At 41.0% G+C, this 17,971-nt stretch overlaps 1 protein-coding gene across 1 annotated transcript in view; it reads right to left on the reverse strand.

Moving 5' to 3' along the window:
* Positions 1-17,971, reverse strand: part of CADPS (calcium dependent secretion activator) — a 434,176-nt gene that overhangs the window by 32,737 nt on the left and 383,468 nt on the right. Inside the window, exons 23-27 of the mRNA XM_078776828.1 lie at positions 16,276-16,423; positions 15,189-15,257; positions 10,053-10,136; positions 8,461-8,493; positions 6,514-6,621 (exon numbers count right to left, since the gene is read on the reverse strand). Coding sequence (XP_078632954.1) covers positions 6,514-6,621; positions 8,461-8,493; positions 10,053-10,136; positions 15,189-15,257; positions 16,276-16,423 — 442 coding nt within the window. The remainder of the gene's footprint in view (positions 1-6,513; positions 6,622-8,460; positions 8,494-10,052; positions 10,137-15,188; positions 15,258-16,275; positions 16,424-17,971) is intronic.

The following is a 17,971-nucleotide window of genomic DNA, read 5'->3' on the forward strand; positions in this document are numbered from 1 at the left end:
CTGCCCGACTAGGCTGACCAGGGATGCTGAGTATTTTCCTCTAATCAAAGTAAAGGAAATTCATACAACCATAAACCCTTTCTGCCTCATGGCCTCAGGAAAATCCTTAGTACTCCGAGACCTGCTGTTTTTGAAAACACACAAATCAAACACACAAATCTTGCATCACTGTGTGGGCAGGATTCTTTACAGAATATAATCTCCAGACCAAATCATATTGCATTTACAATCCCAATTTTGGCTTGTCATCATTCAAGATGAGGGCAAACGTCATGTTTCCAAGGTACCTCGTAAACCAAATTCATCAAGCTGTGTGATGGAGCGAACTCACCATGCCATGTTTGAAGAGGAATATCTGAAAAACTACAATAAAAAAAAAAATAATAAAGCAGATTTGAAACTTTCGCACACGACCAAAGGTCGGAATATTTATATTGCACATCGCAGCAGCTGAATACGAAACTGAACACAAAAACAATGAATAAAATGGTCCACCCAGCACAGCATGGTCAAGCCACCTCCATATAACTCACTCAAGTCTGTTTCAGACTTTTCAAAAGAAAAGGAAAAAAAAGCAAGGAGTCCATGCAGGTATAGTACCTGGTCGTTGGTGTGAAGTGGGCCATTGGTTTTTGAAGGGGGCAGCCGGCGATAGGTGTCAAATGACACATTTAATGAAATAATGAGTCATGCTGAAACCTTTGGGTTGCATTATTTGAATTTCCAGGAGCTTTGGAGCAATATATGTAACCTGATGGGACGAGAAGCGTTACAGCTTTGTTTCAAGGCAGGGTACTGCTCCAGAGATCGGACTATTAGCGCCATTAAATATCATGGAGAATCCTGGCAAAGAATTCCTATTCCCAGTGTAATGCAGCATTTTGACTCGAAAAACAGGACAATTCCAGGGGAATTTATCCAGTAGTCTAGTAGGAAGACTAGGTCCCCCTGCACCCCCCGGAGATATACTTCTAATCAGTGTTTCTAGATTGGAAAAAATGTGTAGAAAATGACTAGCTATGGCCCCAAGCTGAAAAAATGTCCCACATACCATTTTTATGCAAATTACTGCTGCCATTATCAAAAAAACGATTTTTGACATATCTCAGCCAATATTGCAGATAATTGAAAAATGAAGGTGTCTAGACCCATGTTTTGAAGGGCATAGATCATGATAGAACTATTCATAACATGATTACATGTGTCTATGGTATACTAGTATGCATATTAATGCTGTAATTACAAAATAATCAGTTTTACAAATGATAAGGATACGTTAATACTGCAGATAACTTAACATGGTACATAAGGGGTCTAAACCCAGGTATTTTCAAGGTTAAATGTCAACAAGATGCTCCTGAGTCTTGCATAGGGGCGGGACATTGGCAGTAACATTGGTACCACTCAACTTTTCTTCCCACCATTGACTTTGTATTGCGAGAGATTTTCACTTGCTTATTTAAAGGTTTCTCACCCAGCCCACGTAAAATCTACCAACTCCTGCTGTTAACTCCCAAACATATTTTTTTATGTTATCCAATCACAGTGCAGAAATGACAGACTAGAGATCCAAATTAGTGCTGCTATAGCTGCCATTTTACATTTCCATCCATGTAACATGCGCGCTCGCGCGCTCGTATCAATTGGTAATGTCGCGCGCTCGTATCAATTGGTAACGTTGATGTTATTGAATACCTCAGTTGAAAGTTCAGTCTTCCATTCCATCTGTGTGTTGTTCTTGGTATTCATCCTCCAATCTAGCCAGGTAAGATGCTAACTATAATGTTACTCACACTCTTGACTTCAGTTTCTGCATGAAATCATAAACAGGCAGAATAACAGCTGAGCCAGCTAGCACCATGTTAGCTAACGTTAAAGCTAGCCTCATCTATGTACAGTATGTTCCTAATGTCGGTGTAACTTAAACTTTTGTTAATGCCAAACATGAGACATATCTGTTGACTTCTGTATATGAATTGAACCAGAAAGAGGCACGACAGCTGAGCTAGCTACAGTAACTTAGCACAATGTTTCATTGGCCTAGATAGCTAACGTTAGTGTGGAAGAATTTAGATGTTTTAGCTATTAGCACTTTTGATGCCACTAAACATGGTTTAGTCAGCTAAAAAGTACCCTAGTGTAGAACATGACTCAGAACCTCTGTTACCTCACTGAAAACTCAGAGCCTCCTTTCACAGGCACTTTTAACATCATTCGTGATTTCTTATTTGTCATTTAACAGTGATGGTAGACATCGACAGCAAGCATGCCCAAAAGAAAACGGAGTGTAGAACCTGCAGCCCAAAGCTCTCCTCCTACATGCATCCTTCATGTACCATCCATGTCTGATCATGGGGATTTCACGCCCCTCCGTAAAATTAAAGGATCTGCTTCAGAAAAACTGCAACTGCTTCAAAAGATCCGGGATAGACGTCTCAACCAACCGCATGACTCCCCATGTCGTATGCAATCAGTATGTGATCAGATCCCGGCAACTCTTCCTGATGACCTAGAAAGAGTAGGATATCACAGCAAGTGTTATAAGCACTTTGTCCGCCACTTTCATCGTCTGGGAGATGATACAGAACCAGGGCCATCAACCTCATCATGGCATCACTCTCCTCGTAAACCAGGAGGTTCTGCTGAACCCATCTTCCCGCCAGAGTGTATATTTTGTGCGAAAGTTGAGACCAAAGATGCTCATCGCAATACTGAGAGGCCTACAACCTTCCCATCCTTTAAAAACAAAGAAAATGCATGGGAGCAAATCGAAACACGGGCTGAGAAAATGGGTCTCTATCGACTCCATCGAAAGGTGAAAAACAAAGACCTCTTTGCATGTGAGGCCAAACACCATCCGTCATGTTTTAAAGCTTTCCGCACAGCATTCTACAACTATGAGCGTGCGATTCACAGAGCCGAAGCACCAAAGGAGCAGGCTTGCATGTCAGCCGCCCATGAAAAGGCATTCAACTCAGTACTGGAACACATTCAAACCCAGGTCATCCAGCAGAATAAAGTTCTACAGCTTTCTTCCTTGCGCTTGCTCTATGTCGAGGAACTGAAACTGAATGGATATGAGAACTCAAATTATCGGTCAGAGAAACTACTGAAACGCCTACAGAATGACCCAATCAAGGAGCATATCCACTTCACGAAGGTTGATCATGACAAATGTGATGTCATTTCTTTCTGGCTTGTGCACAGCTCAAACATAACAGTTTCCAATGCTCTCGCACGAGCATTCACACTCGGAAGCACAAACAAGAACCAAAATGTTGCCCTCCAACTTCGCCAGGGTATTCTACAGGCTTTCAGAGAGTGTAAAGACCAACCATGGCCACCAACAGCTGAAGACATGGAGCTCAATCCTGAAGACATCCTACCTCCAGACCTTGTCCGCTTTCTCAGCGTGCTAATGACTGGCAAGGAGGGCATCGAGACAGAAAAGGTGAAGCGTCTGGTCTTCTCCATTGGACAAGATCTGTGCCGTGCAGTGTCAGATGGAAAATGGAAGTTACCAAAGCACATTCTCCTCTGTGTGACTGTAAGGCACCTGTTCCGAAGCAAACAGCTCACCACAATACTACACAGGCTTGGACACTCTGAGAGCTATGTGTTCAGCGGAGAAGACTGCACCAGTGCCTTCAAAGGGAAGGGAAAAGTCGGGCCCTTGAAAAAGCTGGAGAAGAATCCCAGGTTTCACAGGGCATTCGGTGAACTGGGTGACAACTGGGATGCCAACCCTGAGGTGGAGAGGCAGTTAGAAAAATTCACCTGTGTGATGTACGGCCAGAGTCGCGAGTCATCAGTGGACATTGTCCGTGCCAAGCTGCTACGAAAAATGGTGGGAGAGGACAAGACCCTCACATCCAAGTCCAAGGTTGATCTGGCTCGCCTTCCTCCATGCCAGTCTGCCCTGAAGCCGCACATCCAGCGTGTGAACCACCGCGTAGCATTGTACAAAAGAGCCGATCAACCTATCATCGAAAAGCCAAAAGCTTATGAGGAGCAAGGATGGATAAGGACTGATGAAGGACTGTTGAAACCAATGTGGTCCAGTGGTCCCATCCTACCAACCTCACTGGTGGATCTTCTGAACACAGGAGAGCACGAAGAGGAGGAGGAAGAGGAAGGAGAAGAAGAGTTTGACTCTGACGATTTCGATGAAAATGATGATGACTGACTCAGTGTAGAATCACTAATGCTAATGATGTTTATCTAAAACAAGCAAGAGAAGAGTGGTCACATTGAGTGCTAGGACTATTTTGACAGTTGTAATATTTAGAAAAATAAAACTTTGTGTTAACGTCTGTGTAGACGGACCTTAATATGAGTCTATTATTTCGTAAAACTGTGATTATTTTGTAAATAAAGCACTAATTAGCATACTAGTATACCATAGACACATGTAATCATGTTATGAATAGTTCTATCATGATCTATGCCCTTCAAAACATGGGTCTAGACACCTTCATTTTTCAATTATCTGCAATATTGGCTGAGATATGTCAAAAATCGTTTTTTTGATAATGGCAGCAGTAATTTGCATAAAAATGGTATGTGGGACATTTTTTCAGCTTGGGGCCATAGCTAGTCATTTTCTACACATTTTTTCCAATCTAGAAACACTGATTAGAAGTATATCTCCGGGGGGTGCAGGGGGACCTAGTCTTCCTACACAGTGGCAGGTATGCATTCCTGGTGAGCCCAGTCAACCAAGTGCAGTGGAAAATGGACCAACTTAAAGGGCAGTAACAGGTTTGATGGAAGTTTCAGAAAGTCTACACAATGTTAATTTCAATTTGAACAATGATCTATACACGACCGGCTGGACGTTTCACCAAATAGAGTTTGACTTTGAAAAGTATGCCTGGCAGCAATAAATGAGCAAACCACATGAAAGAGAAGAAAAGTAACAAGAAAATTATTTGTTGGAATACATTTCAGATAATGATAGTAAAAATTAAAAGCATAGGTTTTGGTTAGAAGGCTGGAGAGATTGAGTGGATTGAAGGGTGGAGGGGGATAGAATGGCAGGACTTGGAAAATGGGAAGTTAGATTGAGAGAAAGAAAGGAACAGCTGTGGCAGACAGGAATGAGGAATAAAAAGGAAAAGGTGTGAAGGAAGTCAGAGAAAGATGGAGTGAAGATTTGAGGGAGAGAAGGCAGGAAGGAGTCAGGCCACGGCTAGGAAGTGCACATGGAGAGGTCCCTCGATCGAAACTCTCACACCTCCCGAACGCCCAAACTCTGCCTCCAAGCATTAGCCGTGGGGATGCCAGCCAAGCCCTTTAACATCTGGAAATAATAGGAGTGGCTTAAGAATCGGAAAGTGCCCAATCTGTTGGGCAAGAACACTGAGGTAGGTGTATCAGTGTGCTCGACACCCTAACATATCCTCTTTAAACTCCACCGTCTTTCCTGGATAGCAACAATTAGCAAATTTGGTTGTTCTTCATCACATGACACAAGCACTTGTTAAACTCCATGTTTGACATTTTATATCCTGAAATTTTCAAGAAGAGCCATTCTGCTTAAACTCTGCGAAACATCATCTCCAGAGGAATGATTCACCCGTAATTAGGTATCAGGAAATATTTTGTTGTTAACATTGACTTTAGGGAACAAACCGACCTGAAGCCACTAATTTCCAGATTGGGCTGTTCGTCGAATCCATCTCAAAGCAATTGAAACCCAAAGCATGGGATATGCATCGTGCAGACCAAGAAACGTTATGGTGTTCATTATGCGAGGGAAGGAGAGGAAGGGTAAAGTAAAGCAACAGAGAAAGCACATCGTGAGCCATCGATCACAAAGAGGTGCATAGTCTGTGGTCCAGATAAAGGCAAATGGTGAGGACAGGAGAATGGGGAGCCAGTTAAAAACTCAGCAAAAGGATGGTCTGTGTAGCCTGAGGTATGGACGCAGAGGAGTGGGGAAGCACTGCTGATGAGACTGTCTCAGACAGGACAAGATGGAACAGGACGGAACGACAGTGGATGGCCCAAGTTGATGGCCAACGACAGCAAAACACAAGGCGTAAAAACTAGAGTGCATCAACGAACTAAGATCTGAAAAATTCGAAAAGATAAGAGATTGTCAAATTGGGACCACTTTGGATAAACTTTTTTGTTCTTTAATCCTGAAAAGAGGACACCACTGTCACTGAAAAAGTGATTTTGTGGCACAGCCAATTAGGCCAAGTACATATAAATCAGCCTAATTGCTACGTCATAAAGGTGTTAATTGTTACTACAGAGCAAAGATCTCAAATGAGATCTCGGCGCAAAATTGTGAGTGCAGCAAAATTGCATCATTTGAGTGACGCACACTATGTGAAGACAAGCACAAAGACACACAAGAGCCCCTGCCGAATCGTGCTGTTCCCCATGTCGGATGCTAGAGAGTCAGACAGCGTAAGGTCGTGGCAAAGAGGGTAAGGTCGTGGCAAAGAAGGGAGGCATGGAAAAGCACTCCTTTTTGCTCACGATAGGAAAAAACAAACTTACGTCAAAGAGCCTCTCTATGTACATTTCCTCGGTGACTCGCTCACGTAGCACGTCCTGATTGGCCCGCACGAAGGTGATGTAGGCATCTGCCACATCGGAGCCTGGCTTCTATTAGCCGATGGCGGCGGAAGGCCCCGTGTTGTCGTGATGACATCACAGGTGATGGATGGCAAGGCGATCGAGTCATAAAGGTCACGGCATCGTTGGTGATATGTTATGGTGAAGAAGGGGTCATATTAACCAAGTAAAAATGTTATTCAAGTGATGTCCCAATCAGTGTATAACAATAACAACATTAGGATGGCATAAATAATAATAGCAAATGTATATCAATGCAATCATCTTTATGGCACACCTGATTGTTAGAGGTCCAGGGTGATGGATTTTCAAGTATTATATGACATCACCAGCCTGGCAGGCTTGGCCTACAGCCCTAGACCCTTAGAGGTATGCAATGCATACTCACCTCTGAGCCTCTAGTCTAGATATTAATGTCGGCCCGGCTACAAAGTGTCATCCTGGTGTTTCACATGTAGGGCAACGCATCTATGTGTGTGGCGTCCTTCAAATGGAAGTTAAACTGGGTGTACTCTCTTCCAGCATTAGTTAGTCGGACATTATTATTAGGATCCATTATTATTAGGATCCATTATTATTAGGATCCATTATTATTAGGATCCATTATTATTAGGATCCATTATTATTAGTATCCATTATTATTAGGATCCATTATTATTAGGATCCATTATTATTAGGATGCATTCTTATTAGGATCCATTATTATTAGGATCCATTATTATTAGGATCCATTATTATTAGGATCCATTATTATTAGGATCCATTATTATTAGGATCCATTATTATTAGTATCCATTATTATTAGGATCCATTATTATTAGGATCCATTATTATTAGGATCCATTATTATTAGGATCCATTATTATTAGGATCCATTATTATTAGGATCCATTATTATTAGGATCCATTATTATTAGGATCCATTATTATTAGGATCCATTATTATTAGGATCCATTATTATTAGGATCCATATTATTAGGATCCATTATTATTAGGATCCATTATTATTAGGATCCATTATTATTAGGATCCATTATTATTAGGATCCATTATTATTAGGATCCATTATTATTAGGATCCATTATTATTAGGATCCATTATTATTAGGATCCATATTATTAGGATCCATTATTATTAGGATCCATTATTATTAGGATCCATTATTATTAGGATCCATTATTATTCGGATCCCACAGAATTAGTTAGGATCCCATGGTGTCCTTGACGAAGAGTCGGTGGGCTATGACCGGCATCCTGAACAAATTCCAAATTCATGCCCTCACCTACTACCTGCAGGGGGCATTGCATCAGTGGCACAGCCACACCATCATCCAATAATGCCACTCGCAGCCTTGTTCAGCATTTGGAAGAAGAAGAGGATGACATCGCCATTTGTTTTTAATTGCTAGGTGTATTGTAAGATTGATTTCTGGAGTAATTTGATGAAAATTTGTTGTTTGTCAATGACAACATGATAACCTGTCTCAAATTTACAACAATGCCACCATATTCCACTTTTTAAAAATGGAGTTTTACCGAAGAAGGGAGGAATGAGGCAATGGAATGGAAACGGTACACTTGGAACAATTTGAACAGCTTGCATCATTCCGTTAGATCAAACGTTCAAATGAGAACCAAAAATACATGTTCTTCCTGTAGAATGTAACATCATAACCAGTCAACCTATCTCTAACACCCAGTTACACACATACACTGCTATAGGTCAGCAATCTGCCACTTAAACATTAGAGGAAAATCACAAGCATTTGCACTGCACGATAATCCGGTCAGATTCAATACATGGACCGGTAACAAAGAGCATTTCATTACAGGTGTGAAGAGAGCGGAGAAAGCTATTTAAGACTTACGGAGACGTCGACGTATTTCGAAGCTGCTTTCACCTGCAAAGACAACAACAGAAAATAGACCCAGCATGTCCGCACCGATCTGCAGGGACTTTGCAAAACACCAAACTCTCCGACTTCCCACCTAACCTTGGCAACTTTGGAACTGTCCACACCTTCCTGCTACTTCACACATGACCAATGTGTGTGCATGTGTGATGGGGAGGAGGCATGACTAAAGGTACATACCATGAATCACTAACTTTCAGAATTACTGATAACACTCAATTTAGGTGGATGCGACATGGATATCTGGAAATGCGTCATTTTCATGGACTTTGGGATTGATGACGTCACATCGTATAATAATACAAGCGAAGTAATTGTCATATACAGTATACTAAGGGTCTCGCACTAAGGGTAATAGTCACATGGTACGGCTTATACACACAAAATATATAAATTGCATCCCTCCTCCTCCATCTTCCCTCTAACTTTTGAATAGTCACTGTTGAAACAGGTACAGCCTTTCTAGGTTTTTACATTCCATTTCCTCAATGTGTTCATCCAAAGGAAAAGTTCCACTGAAATAAAGTTTGGAATTTGAGTATAATAGGTATTCTGTGATACATAATTATACCCAAAATAATATTCAGCTTCAAAATGCTGAGATGGCTATTGGGGCGGGAGTTAAAAAAAAAAAAAAAAAAAATGGAAGGTTGTGGGAAAATGAAAATGTGGAAGGTGGAAGGAAAAAAAAATGGTGGGGCTATATATAGGTGGGCTATTGGGGTGGGAGTGTCAAAAAGTATTTACCTCTTTATTCTACCTTTAAAGAGCGTGACATTTCTCTGTCATATAATGTGAATCATGTGAAAATTCGTTAAAAAATTCGTTACATGCGAGTCCTCGATTAACCCCTTCACTGATATGTGGTATTATTAATGGTAAGTTACATTACGGTATTCTAGAATAACAATGTTTTCCTTAATTTTACCATAAAATTTGTCATTTTTCAGAAATGTAGAATCAACATATTTGTCTTGGATTGCACCTCTAATATAATAAGCTACAATAATTGTGACGTCATTCCCAAGTTATGGCTGTTATGGTTAACGTTGTTAGCAAATAGATGAACGGGCACGCAGCCCTTGAAGCAGCATGGCATGGATGTAGTAATGACGACTCCATTTTGCATCGTGATGATGCAAATGGCTGCCGGAGCAGTTTATTGGCTATTATGCACAATCCAGGGTGGGTCGCCACTCCGGCGCAAGATACTCAAATGGCTCATTCTACCCAGTCATCTGGTACTCATTTTGCCGACCTCGGAAGGATGATAGGCTGAGTCAACCCACCTGGTGTTCAACAGTTGACAATGGGGCTTGAACTCAGGGCCTTGCAATCTTACCCCAGCCAACTTAACCGGTAAAGCTCATGGAGTAGTAAAAGGCGTAAAATATAATTGCAAAATATTTTGTTATACTCAAATGCCATTTGATTACAAAGAATCTCCTCGTGAACACCAAAGAATGAGGCTAGGGGAGGATTAAGGACAGTTCCCAAGCAATGAGAAGCCTGAGGTGGAGAGAACAATTTCTTTGGAAAAGCCTTACAGTGAAGGAGAGGAAGGAAGAGAAGAGGGTTCCCTCGTCGTAACGGGACAGCTTGGAAAGCACGCCATCCAGAACTCCAACAAACTGCAGTAATGCGCAAAATATTAGGAACCGCTAACGCGATGTAGGAGTGCAACATCACATTCCCAATACCACACTGGCATTATGGAGTATTTATCCTTCAATACCTAAAAAAAAGAGAAAGCTCTTCCCATCCCCCACACCTACCCCATGTCCCAGTCATTCCTCTAACCCTAACCCTTTCCATTCCCCAGTTTCCACTCAACCTGTTTTTCCTTTATTCCACCCAAACACCTTTTTCCTTCCTTTTCCTCCCATTGTCCCTCCTTCCCTTCTCTCAATTTCCTTATCCTCAATTAACTCCTGCCCCACTCTCATTTGCATATTAATACGTGTATGACCCCTGTCCATCTAAGTTACCTTACATCAAAGAGGAATGTACAGGATGCTCAAGTTCTGCCTTTTAGAACGGGTGTAGACATGGAGTTTAGAGAAAAATCACATCCTGGTTGAACATCCAATGCACAGGGAGTTTCAAAAGTCCAGAATCATTGGAATTTTTTTTTGAGAACATGCCTTAATGGTGGATAGGATGTTGTCGGCCGATAGAATGTATCCCACGAAATCCAAATTTAACGTCATGACTTTCTTTACTTTGGCGACATCTGGAATCGGTGGTACACACCACGAGACCATGTCCTATTGAAGATCTAAAGATTGAAATCGCAAACAAATTTGCCAAAATCGAAATCAATTTTAAGAAACGTTCAAAGAAACCTGCATACAGGGAAGTGCCGTGTGTATGGCTCACAATTTGAACAATTATCAGAATAAAATTGTAAAATAAATATCCCTATGATTTGGGACTTTTAAACACCCTGTACAATTAATTAATTAAACAAGCATCAGCGGTCACAGTTGTACACCGCTCCTTTCCTATGCCATCTCCAGGCATTGCAAATCGTCATTGCTGGGCACCAAAGGGGGCTCGGCAGTGACGCACGCTGAAAGAGAGTACTCAGTTTTCACTCTGGTTTCTTGTTTGTTTGTTTGTTTTCTTTCTTGGTTGTCCGGACGATATCTCAGCCATCCTTTGAGCTAGGAAGCTGAAATTTCGGCACAATAGTGAGCAAGTCCTTTGTCAAAAACGGTATTTTTTTTTTTTGATTAATCAATAAATTGAGGAGTTATTTAATTATTAGCGATTAATTAAGTACTTATTTAATTAATCACATTTCCTTTCTCTTCTGACCATTAACTCAGGCACCTTTTGAGTTAGGAAGCTGATATTTGGACATGCCAATGACCAGGTGATTTGGCTGCAAAGGATATTTTTGATTTATTAATTAATCAATTAATCGATTAATTATTTAATTATTCGATTAATGACAAAAAAAATTTTTTTTTTAAGTTACAGATTCTGATGAAATACTGGTAGTTTATGTGTTCTCTGACCAAATTGATTAATAATTTAATTTTTTTATGATTATTATTTATTTATTTTCATTATTAATCATTTATTTATTTTCTTTCTCATTTGGCCAATATCTCAGGCACCTTTTGAGCTGGGAAGCTAATATTTGGACATGAGTGACCAAGTGATGTGGCTATCAAGGACATTTTTGATTTATTGATTAATCATTTCATCTATTAATTATTTATTGATTAATCGATTAATTATTTATTGAGTTATCAATTAATTATTTAATTTTTTATAAATGACTTATTTAATTAAATTTCTAAAAGATACATCTTCGGATGAAGCACTAGTGGTTTAGTTATGTGATTAGCCAATTGATTATGAAAATATTTTGTGATAATCTTTTATTGATTTTAATTATACAATTAATCAATCAATTAGTGTACACCTCTCCCTCCCAATGCAGCCTCAATGAGCTGCACTGCGGTATTGCCGGGCGCCGGAGGCGCCCCGGCAATGCCGCGCTGCAGCATATTTAATTATTTGGCATGGGGCGGTGTACTTTGAATGTATTTGTACTTGTTTTTGTTTTTTTTTGTACAAGATCGAGGCTTGTGTAAGAGCTAACATTGATCACAAAAATAAAAACTGACACATAAAACATATGATAAAGTGTTGCTGGCAGATCTTGTGCAACCTGTAGGAATATTTGGGGGACAGAGCACAGAGGGAGCTGATTTGGCACAGAGAGAGCACAGGGAGAGCTGATTTGGCACAGAGAAAGAGGCACGGAAAAGAGCACAGAGAGAGCTGATTTGGCAGAGAGAGAGAGAGAGCACAGAGAAAGCTGAGAGATTTGGGGGACAGAGCACAGGTCACACAAGATCTGCCAGCAACCCTCTTATGGTTAAACTGCCAAAATCAAGACTCTCTGCTCATCTTCACTCCTTCATTCCTCTTTACTCCTGCCTCTGGAACAAACTCCCTCACTCTCTTCAATCCCACTGCTCACTCCAGGTCAATAAAACAGCTGTTCACCACAATCTCTTATCTTCCCCCATCCAAAACCTTGATCTTTTCTACCCCCGCTAATTCACCCCAGATCCACTTTTTTGAAATTCCGACTTCTTTCCTGGAAGTCCTAGCAGTGTCCATGTGTTTTATACTTCTCCCACCCCACCCCCCCCCTTCCCACGCCTCCTCCCTCCAAGCCCTCTCCCTCCCACAGATCTCCGGATGTCCCTGCTCTCAAATGTTGTGTTTATGTGCTTCCCCTTCTCTCCCTCTCTCCCCATCTTGTCTACCGCTCCCCTTATTATATATTTTATGTGTCGGTTAGATTTTTTGTGTGATTAATGTTAGCTCTTTCACGAGCCTCCATCTTGTATACAAAAAAACAAACAAGCGTTATGCCTTGGTCCCCCGTCGGTGAAGTGATGTGAGTTGACAAAGTGGAAGACGCAAGGCGGCCATTTTGGATTTTGACGTGGCGAACAATTTTCAATAGCGTTCTCCCTTATGCCTAGATACATCCACACACCAGATTAGAAGTTGGTACTTCGCTTATTTTTCAAGATATTCCACTCACAAGGTTCAGACATACATGGCGGCGGCCATCTTGGATTTTGACGTGGCGACCCAATTTTCAACAGCTTTCTTCCTTATGCCTAGATACACCCACACACCAGATTAGAAGTTGGTACTTCGCTTATTTTTCAAGATATTCCGCTCACAAGGTTCAGACATACATGGCGTCAGACATACATGGCGGCGGCCATCTTGGATTTTGACGTGGGTTGCACCCACACACCAAATTAGAATTCGGTCCTTCGCTCATGCACGCATGCACATATGCACGCACACCCGCACGCACACACGCACGGACGGACGGACGCACACACAGACGGAGGGGAAAACCATAGTCCCCCTTTTGCTCCGCGGTGCGACGGGGGACAAAAAGTAGTGCATCATAATAAAATTACCAACAGTTTGTGTCATTGTTTTAAGATAAGAAGACTTTTCAGATTTAAAAAACCTTTTATATTTACGTTTATCAGATCAGAATTAAACAGACGTTTGATATCAAGCAAACACCTGAAGAGGTCCTCTTAGTGACTGAAGTCCATCAGACTCTGTCCGTTAGACTCCGTCCTAGCAGGAGAACGTTTTTGAGGTTGGCACGGAATCGTCTAATAGTTTCAGGCTCAAAATCTCTCGATTACCCAGGGGCTCCCGTGAAACCCGAATGTGTGGGAGTCATTGGCAACAGTGTTACCTAGAGTCCCTGTATAGAGAGAATTGCGACATAAAGAGTCCGAAAAAAATTGGTCACGTGGTCTGTGGACGCCATGTTGTTTCCTGTCCGATCTTCGCGTGTTCTGGCCTTGCATTGAATACATACGAGGAACGCTCTATTTTATTGTCTGGCTTTGTTTGTTGTCTTTAATAATACTTAATAATGTGAGTATTGTCTTTCACGCTCATTCTAATGACGCCAAATACTTAAGATCACACGCTGATAAGACTCTCCTTGTCTGTAATAGAACTCATATGCCATACGGGGACAAAGCCTTTTGCAACCGGTACCTGCCCTCTGGAACACACTACCTATAACTATTCGGACCTCACACAACATAAAAACTTTCAAATCAAAACTCAAAACACATTTATTTCCAAAGTAACTTAATTGTATTTTTTGAAAAGTAGCTTTAAGTCGTATTCTCTAAGATTGTGTAATGTAAGTTGTTGTCTTCAAGATATGTTGTGAAGCGCTTTGTTCATTTCATGCAAAGGCGCTATATAAATACTGTTATTATTGTTATTATTATTATGTACATGTATGTAATTTGGAATAGCTTAGATGTACACCATACAACCAATTGTACATTGCTATGAAAAACGGGTATGTTTTGCATGCATACTCTTCCATTGCAAGTCTGGATTACAATTTCTGGGCCTTTTATATAATTACAATTTAATTGTGCATATGTATTTCTCCCGGTGCGCCGACATGAAAAGTTAAATTAGTTTTTAATTTTCATATTTAAAATCAACATTTCTGTCATTTGTCAAGATGGTTTTAAGGCAATCTTGTTATAATAATAGGAATTTATATGGCGTAAATTGCAGGAGCCTCTAAGCGCTTAGAAAAGAGAAGAAAGCCAACGAGATGAATATACAAATACAAATTATACAAGAAGAAAACCTAAGATATAATCAGTTGTAGGCATTTTCAAATAAATGAGTCTTTAACAGAAATTTGAAAATGTTCACATTGTCGGCTTTGTGTGCATGCATGCTAGTCAAGAAAGTAAGACGCAAGAGAGCAAGGTAGTCCCGAAAATCATAGGCACTTCCTGTCCCCTCTTTCCCTTTTATTCCTTTTCCCCCTCTCCTCCCTCTCCTCCCTCTCCTCCCCACATAAAACTACATTTCTGAACAAAGATTATTGCAATAAACAAAATCCCATTCTTATCTTGGACTAAGAGAAAATCATATCAAAAGCGAGGGGCACGGTGCAAATCACAAATTACACAATGTAGGCACTCAAATGTTGTACTAGGTTACGCACAATGTATACACACTAGCGGGCAGTGCACTAGTGCGTGGCGCAAACATTGGAAACAAAATGGCTTCTAATTCCGGGTTGTCATAACTCTCTCTATACAGGGACTCTAGTGTTACCAGAAACGTACCTTCGCAACCAGCAGTGAAATCATCTCTTTTAGTGCATCTTCTATGAGTTTCTCAAACTTGTCTTGTTGCTGTGGGAAGGAAAGGTGTATTTGGCTGAGGATTAGAATACCTAAGTGTATACCTGTAAAGCAGTCCTGCATTACCGAGGGAGTAAACTGCATCAGGAATTGAATAACATGTTTAAGTGAATGAGTTCTCATTGGAAAGAACTGAATACGGTGTCCAAGCCCGAAGGGAATGGGAACAACAATGTAAAGACATGGATATGCTGCCTAAGAGAATGAGTATTTATTGTAACAAAATGGCGAAGCTGCCTGAAGGAATTCCTGAGTTGATATAAAAGAAACTTCTTCTTTGTTTGTATACAACAGCACAAGGCTGCGGGTTAGCATTAATGGCCGAGGGCACGACTGTTTAGCTGATGCGATGCCCTCTGCTGGTTATGGCAGGAATTTGGAATGGTGCAGGACACCTTCATGGGATCTTTAATGTCCACCTACGAATGCGGTACACTCCTGTATAACGTCCATCCGAGGAACCGCACACACATTGATAAGTCACCCTACCTGTGAAACACCGGAATGACCGTTTACAGTTGGGTCAGGATTCAAACTCAGGATAGACAGCTTAGAGGCGAGTGTGCGTACCTATAGGACATCCTGTCAGCCCATATACATTATTGAGTAGGCAGTTTAAGGGAATGGGTAGTTAATTTAACTGAGTAAAAATGCTGAGGGAATGGGTGCTTACTGTCGAGAAATAGGTAAGTTGTTTAAATGAATGGTGGCTGAGTGTAAGTAAAGGGATAAGCTGTTTAAGGAAACAGGTAAAATATGTAAATGAGCAAATAAGCTGCATTCTAATTGGCTCAAATTTCCTACCAGAAGCACATGCAGGCTGATAAACAGAAGGATTAAGCTTTATCCACGACAAGGTACAGATTACACCAATACTTTTTACATAGCATGAAGGATGTGAATTGAAAACTTTGGTGAGTGTATCTGGTTCTTCATTTATGCAAAGTGAGTTTGAACAAGCCATTGTAACTCGTGTCGTAGAAAAGGCAAGTTAGGAACAGGAAGTGACCTCTTTTCCACGGTCCTGCCTGCAAAGCTTGATAGCCTGTGCCTTGGCCTCCACAAGCACGTTGAACATTGTACAGACATAGGGCGACACACGGAAATCTGTGGAGCGCGTTGTCTTCGATAGCCTGGACTCGAACGAGGTTCGTGTTCTGCAGGGGAAGCAACAGTGAAGAACGTTCTACTTCTCATCTATAAACAATGGTTCTGACACATCACTGGGAGATATTTTGTGTTGGTATTATTAAGCTGGCTGGGAGATATTAAGCTGGCTTTTCTACCTGCATTAACTTGTGAATCTTCAACATTCTGTAGTAACACCAAACATCAGGGCTGAACTCCCAAATTCCCAGTACAACTTGAAACCGAGTACATGAGCAGAAAAAAAACACTAACATAACTCAACTGTTGTGATAACTTATCAGCAATCCAGCACTCCCGCCTAGCTACGTACAACCCTTCCCTCCCAAAGCAAATGATACCTCAACCACATGCTGCATGCGTAAAAGGAAGAAGCAGTACTTTGGTAGAGCGTAGGAACAAGTAAAGCACTACACCTGGTAACACAAGCCTGCTCAGATGATCCAACATGAGAAGAGAGCTTGATGGAAGGCAACGATTTACTGTCGGTATTCATGCGGAGAGAACACTAATCTCTCCGCATTGATACCAAGTATTAAACGGAGAGAAGACAATAAGTGCTATTGAAATGTATTTTCCAATTCGCAATGTGAAGTTGCATTCATGTGACAAAGTATGGATGATTCCTGAAATTAGGTCATAAATCCACAAGGGGCAAATAGCATTTCACTGTGGATTTCGGCATTCAATAACAATAGCATTTCCGAATTGGAAAAGATCAAAAAGCAAGCTCAAGTCTATTTCAAGCTCAAAAAGCAAGCTCAAGTATAGCGAAAGCTAGAACAGAGTACTATTTCACGCGTGTCCAGAATCTGAAACGCACCAGCCCCTCAGCATGGTATCGTGAAATCTGTGTTTTAACTGGAAAACAACGGGATCACGTGCCAATACCTGTGCCTGGAATAGCCATGGAGGATGAGTTGGCGATCACAAACGCTATTAATGATTATTTTATTTCTGTTTCTTCTGACCTAGACTCTCTTGATACGACTTTGCTTCCGGCCTACCTTCTAGCTCCAAACCATGCCCAACTGTAGCCCTATGGGAAGTACATAAAAGCACTGGCAATGATTCGGCAAAAATCTTCTGCGGCACCTGACAGGATATCTGCATGCATTATCCGCGAATTTTATGTTGAGCTGGAAACACCTCGATCTCACATAATGAACTCCTCTTTTCCACAAGGAAAGGGCCAGATGCGTGGAAACACACCATCGTTGGCCTGATACTCAACACTAATCCCACCTCTTTGGAAAAGTTAAGACCAATATCCCAATATTGACTTTGATCCAATGTCGTCAATCATCACATTATACAATTAGTAGCAAATAACCTCTTGAAATGGTCTCAAAGTAATGATATGAGATTAAATTGGTCAAAATGTATCAAAATGGACATTTAATTTATGCGAGATCCACCAAACGAGCCAATTGTGCAGATCGGAAACCATCAGCTCCACAAGGAATGAATGGCGAAAGTCTTCGGTCTTTTGATTCAAAATTATTTAAAGTGGGGAAGCTCATGTGGATAATATTGAAAAACGTGTAAATGGTGAAATC

The sequence above is a fragment of the Myxine glutinosa genome, chromosome 4 (assembly GCF_964187855.1).
Source record: "Myxine glutinosa chromosome 4, kmMyxGlut1.1, whole genome shotgun sequence".
Lineage (NCBI taxonomy): Eukaryota > Metazoa > Chordata > Myxini > Myxiniformes > Myxinidae > Myxine > Myxine glutinosa.